Consider the following 7647-nt stretch of genomic DNA (forward strand, 5'->3'; position numbering starts at 1 on the left):
AAAGTAGACATGTACCTTGTCTCCTTTTGCCTTTGTGGTTTATGCCTTAGAAGGTCACTTTGTCTCCTTCCTTTTTTGGCCCAGAATCCTCATGGGAATGCCTCCACCAATCATATCCCTTCACTTGGCCAAGACTCACTCTCACATTAGGTTTAGGGTTTGCTAGTTAATCCTTTTTCATGTTTTTGTATTTGCTAAAGGACCCCTATGAACTCCTATTTAAAGGGTTCTCCTTGTCTTGTAAAAGGGTTGAACATTTTGAAGTAAAAACACTCTTGTGTCTCAACCATTTGTGAGAGTTTCCTCCCTTGGGAGTGAATACTTTTAAGCCTTATCTTGCATAGCAAGTGGCAGCACACATCCACTCATCTTCAAGGTTTCCATTGGCTTCTAGCCTAGCCTTGTAGTGGAGTGCTTCTCACATTTTTACCATTTCTTTCCTTTCCATTTTATGTTTTCTTCTTCCTTTAATTGTTCTTGGTTTTCCATGGTTTATGTGCTTTCCATTTCCTTTTTGTTTTGAATCAATCCATCATCTTCTTCTCTTGAGCTTTGTGAAAGGAACCTTCACATCTAGATAGCTTGCTATCTTAATGTCCAGTGGGAATTTCACTTAGCTTTCTTAATCAACTCATACCATATTCAATAATCTTAAAAAGGAACAAGATAATCCTTCATCATTACAACCCAAGGCACACCACGATGCCCAACAGAAAATTGGATAAAGAGTTTAACCAAAAGCATATAGATCTAAGGACGAACAAATACATGGGCCATAACCCTAAAGAAACTCATAAATAAATTAGAAACCAGTCCACGCGGACTATGCAGCGAAATTACCACCTCCCTGTTGCCTACGGGTGTTCCTCACATCTGCGCACACCAACAGGTTGATGATCATCGCAAAAGAGAGTACCACACAGCAGAACACACAACAATAAAAGTAGGGTAAGCTAGAGCTCAAAAGAATTTCATCAAGTAATCTAATAAACTTTCACAATCAACCATACATAAAGCACTCAACATGCTATGACTCTCAAACCAATACACTAAGGACTCGACTCAACTCATCCGGATACATACCATCTGGTCAGATTTAGCGGATGCTTGCACTTGTGGTGGATGCCTCTGCTCACCCCCGAGCTATGTGTTACAAGTGTTACAATGAATCAATTTCCCTCACCACAAGGTTAGCCCTTACTAAATTATAGGTCTCCTGCTACTCTCACCACAGGAATTAGCCTGCTCTAAATGAGACTAATTGACCACTTAGAGTGTCAGGATGGAACCTTACCTTGAATCCTTACCAAACCATACAGATGGGGCACCACCATAGACACCCACTAACAGTGGCTTTTACGGTGTCTTGCTGAGGCGAGACCCTCCTGGCCTGAGCGAGATGCTCGCTCACTCAAAATGAGCTGGTCGCCTGAGCGACCTCTCGCGTGAGAAGACCTGGGCGAGCCTCTGCTTATCTCGCCTAGTCAAGGCCAGCTCGCTTGGGCGAGATTATCAGTCTCCACCCACTATTCACTCACACAATAGACAAAACCAAGCCAAGCACATGCAACAATACACTTCACAAACTCAGAGCAATATACAGAACCGTAAATCACACGAATCATACACAAACAATCATGTTAACAACGATTTCATAGAAACCCTAACTTCCCGTACTTGGAAAGCGGCTAGATGAGGCTTCGACACGAAACCACGGAGCACAGCAGCTCGAGAGATGGACTTGGAATCTAGCGGAACAACGAAATAGTAGCAGAATAGAGTTATTATGGAACCCTAAATGGAGGAAATACGGAAAAAAGCTTTTAGGGATTAAAGGCATGAGATTGGGGATCACTTACATGGAGCAGAAAACAAAACTGAGCTTTGAGCGGACTTGTCCGAGGCAAGGTAGCAAACCCTAGCAGAGCTCTATTGGCGTAGTTGAGAGAGATGGCTGAAATCTGTGAATGAGTGAGAGTGAGTGTTAGGGTAGATTAGGGTTTGGTTTTATCACTTGGGCCATCCCTAGGCCCAATTACAAGGGGTAGCCTTTTACTTTAGGGCAGAAAAGAATAAAACAATTTTAATGGGCCTTACATTCTCCCCAACAAGAAAATTTTCAAACTCGAAAATAAAGACTCACCAGGTAAGCAGATGTGGATGTGATTTTCTCATGTCCTCCTCTAACTCCCAAGTTGAGTCACCTGTCCTCCGATCCCAAATGACTTTAACAAGACTGACAACTTTTCTCCAACGTTCCTCAACCTTGCTATCCTCTAAAGCGATGGGTGGTACTTCCATAGTGAGGTCTTCTCTGATCTGTATATCCTCGGCTTCCAACACATGAGCCGGGTCAAACATATACATCCTCAGCTGCGAGACATGGAACACCGGGTGCAGGTTTGCCAACTAAGGAGGCAAGGCTATCTCGTAAGCCACCGGCCCAATCCTCCTCGTGATCTGGTAGGGGCCAAGAAACTTGGGTGAAAGCTTCCTTGAGCGGAGAGCCCTTCCCACGCCCGTGGTTCGGGTCACCCTCATGAACACATGATCCCCAGCCGCAAACTCTAAAGGTCTCCTCTTACGGTCAGCGTAAGCCTTCTGCCTACTCTGAGAAGCCTGCATTCTGTTCCTCACCATCCTTACTTTCTTGGTAGTTTGTTCTAATAACTCTGGTCTAACAAGCGCTGCCTCTCCATCCTGATACCAGTAGAGAGGAGTCTTACACCTCCTACCATAAAGAGCCTCATACAGTGCCATACCAATGCTCGCATGAAAGTTGTTGTTGTAGGTAAATTTGATCAAGGGTAGTACCTCATCCCATGCCCCCAAATGATCTAGTATGCATGTTCTTAACAAATCCTTTAACGACTGAATCGTCCTCTCAAACTGGCCATAGGTCTGAGGGTGATAAGCTGAACTCATGGTGAGCTTCCTACCCATAGCACTCTGTACCGTATGCCAAAACCGAGATGTGAACCGCGGGTCTTTGTCGGAAACTATGCTCGAAGGCACCCCATGAAACCTTACTATCTCCTTAATGTACAATTGGGCCAACTTGGCCATTGACATCCTAAAGTTCATCGCCAGGAAGTGAGCACTCTTAGTCAATCAATCCACTATCACCCAGATGGTGTCGTGCCCTCTAAAAGTTAGTGGCAAATGGGTTACAAAGTCCATTGAGATGCTGTCCCATTTCCACACTGGTATCTCCAAGGGTTGTAAGGTCCCACCAGGTCTCTAGTGCTTCACTTTTGCCTTCTGACAGGTTAGACAAGCAGATACAAATAGTGCAACATCCTTCTTCATTCCCTACCACCAGAAAGTTTCCTTAAGATCCTGGTACATCTTAGTCATGCCAGGATGCAGACTAAGATGACTTTTATGCCCCTCCTCAAGGATCAACCGTTTTACCTCAGCATCATCAGGTATACATACTCTGCCCTGGAACCTCAGTATGCCATGATCACCCAAAGCAAAGTCTCTGGCCTCATCCGACCCAAGTTGTTGTCTGCCCCTGTTCAGACTGGCATCCAATAACTGCCTCTCTCTGATTGAGTCCAAGAAGTCACTGGATATAGTAAGGGTACTACACCTAATGGACTCGGATCCCAACTCCACTTGCAGTCTCATGTTTTTGAACTTCTCTAGTAGTTCCACCTCCTTAATCATAAGGTGTGCAATATGCACTGTCTTCTTACTTAAGGCATCTGCCACTACATTCGCCTTCCTTGGATGATATAGGAGCTCGAATTCATAATCCTTTAGGAATTCCATCCATCTTCTCTGTCTCATGTTCAGCTCCTTCTGATCAAACAGGTACTTGAGACTTTTGTGATCGCTGAATATACGAAATTAGGCACCATAGAGATAATGCCTCCAGATCTTCAAAGCAAACACTATGGTCGCTAACTCTAGGTCATGAGTGGGATAGTTTCTCTCATGAACCTTAACTTTCCTTGAAGCATAGGCAACTGCCTTCTTTTCCTACATTAACACATAACCAAGCCCAAGATGAGATGCGTCACAGTAGACTTCAAACGGTCTCCCAACATCAAAAATTACCAATATAGGAGCACTAGTCAACCTCCGTTTAAGCTCTTGGAAACTTTCCTCACATTTATCCGTCCAAGTGAAGGGTTGGTTCTTTTGAGTAAGCAGTGTCAGAGGAGCCACTATCTTGGAGAATCCCTCTATGAATCTCCTACAGTAGCCTGCTAACCACACAAAACTCCTGATCTCTGTGGCCGACTTAGGACTTTCCCACTTTACCACTGCCTCGACCTTTGCTGGGTCCACTGCAATCCCCTTGGTGGATATCACATGCCCCAAAAATTGAACCTCACTCATCCAGAACTCAAAGAACCAACCTTAGGTGTTCGGCATGCTCCTCGTGAGTCTTAGAATAGATGAGAATGTCGTCTATGAAAACTATGACAAACTTATCTAGAAAGGGTCGGAAGATCCTATTCATATAGTCTATAAACACCGCTGGAGCGTTGGTCACACCAAAAGGCATAACCACATATTCGTAGTGGCCATACCTGGACCTGAAGGCCATCTTTTATACATCATCAGCCTTCACCAAAATCTGATGGTATCCCGATCGCAAATCTATCTTTGAGAATATCGATGACCCATGCAACTGATCCATCATATTGTCAATTCTTGGGAGCGGATACTTATTCTTGATCGTCATGACCCACCAAGGTGAGGTGCTGGGTCAGATAAACTGCTTCTCCATCAGTTCCTCTATATGTTTCTTGAGTTCCACCAACTTGGCTAGAGCCATGCGATAAGGGGCCATCGATACCGGACCTGTTCCTGGTACTAGATCGATAGAGAATTCCACTTCTCTGCGGGGAGGCAACCCTAGTACCTCATCCGGGAATACATCCTCAAACTCATGCACGATCGGTATAATTGACGTTCTCTCCTCTTTCTGTACCACCAGATGCGTGAAGATTGTGTAACACTGTGCACCCTCCTCTAGTTCCTTTACAACCCCTTGAGATGTTAACAACTCAGGTTCCTCCGAGTTGGGGAAAAACAGCTTCTGCTCTCGATAATCTATAAGGATGCAATTGGCAGAGAGCCAATCCATCCCCAAGATCACCTCCAACTCCTGTAGAGGTAGGCAGATCAAATTCACCTTGTACATGCGTCCCTCTACCTCCACTGGACACCTAGCATATAAGGACGACGTCTTGACCAAACCTGACGCTGGAATAGACACCGTAAGCTCACACTGCAGCTCACACACCGGTAGACCCAATCGTTCCACACATGCATTTGACACAAAAGGAGTGTGTCGCTCTAGAATCATATAACACACAACATCTCATCCCAGAAATCATACAATAACCCATAACAAGATTACCTGAACCTGCAGCCTCTACTCCTGTCATAGCGTAGACTCTGCCTGTGGCTTGAGGCCTGTGGCCTCTATCCCTCCGTTGATGCTGGTGAGGAGTTTGGACTGGAGGACGTGTCACTACTCTAGCAAGGTTGGGGAAATCCTTCCCAAAGTGGCCTTCCTTGCCACAGTTGTTGCACCGGCGGTAACCCTCCACACGTGGGCAAGCGTTCCTCAAGTGGGGACCTCCACAGATATAGCACTGTACTCGCCCCTACTGGGGAGAGAAACTTCTGTGCCCTTAGGACTGATGATGGGGTCTATCATATGGCCTCCTCCGCTCCTCCTATCTAGATTTGGACCCAAACGGTCCACTAGTCCTCTGCGGTTGCTGTAGCTATTGTAGGAGCTGGCCTTCTATCTCTCGCTTCATCTTCTCCATCACTCTGCCCTTCTTCACCAAAGCGGCAAAGTCCTTGATGGAGAAAGGAGCCACCATCAACCGGATATCACCGCGAAGGCCATTCTCAAACTTGTGGCACCTCCATTCCTCGTCGAGCGGTAGAGTGTAGAAGTGGCTGAGGTGCTTGAATCTCTCAGCATACTCTGCCACTATCTTCCCTCCCTGGGTTAACTGGAGGAATTCCACCTCCTTGGTGTACCAGATGCTGTTTGGGAAATACTCAGAGAGGAATCTCTCTCTGAAAGCCTCCCATGTCACTGTGATGTTCATTCCTTTGATCTAGTGTTGATGTGAAATAAAATACCTCAGAACAAGTTTTGAAATTACTCAATTTTGCCCAGGAGTGCAAAAGAATAAGTGTGTGGGTATAATAAGTGCGTATTTTTGCCCTCATTCAGTGTTTAATTCTAGGTAAACATACCTGGATCCTTACACTTTTGCGGCATTCTGACTGCAGGCTTCTTAATTAAGCTAGAGACGTTTCCTCCCATGTTCACTACCTCTTTGTCCATAATACGCCTTTTATATGTACATAATTCTTTGAGAAACTTAGCGTATTTAGGAATTTGTCTTACAGCATCCAACAAAGGGATGTTTATCTCCACTTTCTTGAAAGTATTCAAGATTTCTTTGTCTAACTCCTCCATCTTTTTAGTTTTTGGTTTCAAACGGTTTGGCTGGGATATTCCTTCCAATCTAGGTTGTACTTGTTGGACGACAAATCATGGTTGTATTGCTGCCGAGGTGGTCTATTATTGCCATAGATGTTTACAGCATATGCCTGAGGTTGTTCATTGTCTAACGTCCCTATCTCTTTTAACATAGAACAAGCCTCGGTAGGATGATTAGTAGAAGCACAAATTCCACATAAAGTAGAAGGGATAGGCTTTTTCTGTAAGTCTGTCAAGGTCCTTACCATTGCCGCTAAGTCATCCAACTTCCCTTCTATTTTCTTGTGATCTGCAACATATGAAGCTTCTACTCCATGGGTTCCCTTCAATAGAGTTATAGAATTACTCCTGGTGGAAAATTGTTGATGGTTTGACGCCATATTTTCAATCAATTGTCTTGCATTTGTTGGCGTTTTGTCCACCAATGACCCTCCACTTGCAGCATCTATCATTTGTCTATCCATGATACTCAATCCCTCAAAAGTACTAAATGAGGAGATGCTCGTTTATTTGGTGATGAGGACAGGAAGCACATAACTTTTTGAATCTTTCCCAATAGTCGTGAAGATTTTATCTTTCTTGTTGCCTTATCCCATAAATATCTTTGCGAATAGCAACAACTCTAGATGCTGGAAAAAAGTTTTGCAGAAATAATCTTTTTAGAGTCTCCCAAGTATTGGTGGATCGTGGTGGAAGGCAGTATAACCAATTCTTAGCGGAGAGAAGTAAGGATAGGCGACTTGACGGAGAGGGTACGAGTTTTGGGGTTGTTACGAGTGGGATGCCAATGGAGATTGCGAGGGAGGTTCGCGAGGATCCCCCGAAGAGTTGGAGGAGAGCAACTGGCCGGTGAAAGGTGAGTATGGGTGGGCGACTGCTGACGTTCGTGACCAATCATCTTTGTTTAGGCGGTCTTGTCTACTGAACTCTTGGTTAAACTGCACACTTGTCATCTCCAAGGGTGTCAGTGGGGACATTGTTTCTCTAGAGAGGGTTAGTGCTATCGACCGGGTATGCCATGGGCAGGAAGGGGCTACCGAGAAGTTTTTCTACATGTATATGTGCCACTTTTCTCAACTTCATGTGCGATTGCCGTTAGACGATTTTACTATGGGCGTATTGCGGGTGTTGAATGTGGCACCTACATAGCTACATCC

The 7647-nt window shown here is 44.9% G+C and overlaps 1 protein-coding gene across 1 annotated transcript; it reads right to left on the reverse strand.

Annotated features, from left to right (window-relative positions):
• Positions 1–1635: 1635 nt before the first annotated feature.
• On the reverse strand, positions 1636–3066 carry LOC114175311. The gene is made up of 4 exons (XM_028060094.1): positions 2940–3066; positions 2536–2837; positions 2205–2373; positions 1636–1748 (listed from the first exon to the last, which is right to left on the reverse strand). Exons 1-4 carry the CDS (start codon positions 3064–3066, stop codon positions 1636–1638), a joined length of 711 nt encoding a protein of 236 aa, XP_027915895.1.
• Between the last annotated feature and the right edge of the window lie 4581 nt (positions 3067–7647).

The sequence above is a fragment of the Vigna unguiculata genome, chromosome 3, assembly GCF_004118075.2.
Source record: "Vigna unguiculata cultivar IT97K-499-35 chromosome 3, ASM411807v1, whole genome shotgun sequence".
NCBI classification, from domain to species: Eukaryota; Viridiplantae; Streptophyta; class Magnoliopsida; order Fabales; family Fabaceae; genus Vigna; species Vigna unguiculata.

Excerpts from the sequence above, each read along its gene's own strand:
- LOC114175311 (XM_028060094.1), bottom strand. The coding sequence starts at position 3,066 with ATGGCCAAGTTGGCCCAATTGTACATTAAGGAGATAGTAAGGTTTCAT. Across the intron at positions 2,374-2,535 it reads GGGATCATGTGTTCATGAGG|CTGAGGATGTATATGTTTGA; the intron begins GTGACCCGAACC and ends CATGTCTCGCAG. Across the intron at positions 1,749-2,204 it reads CATTTGGGATCGGAGGACAG|ATTCCAAGTCCATCTCTCGA; the intron begins GTGACTCAACTT and ends TTGTTCCGCTAG.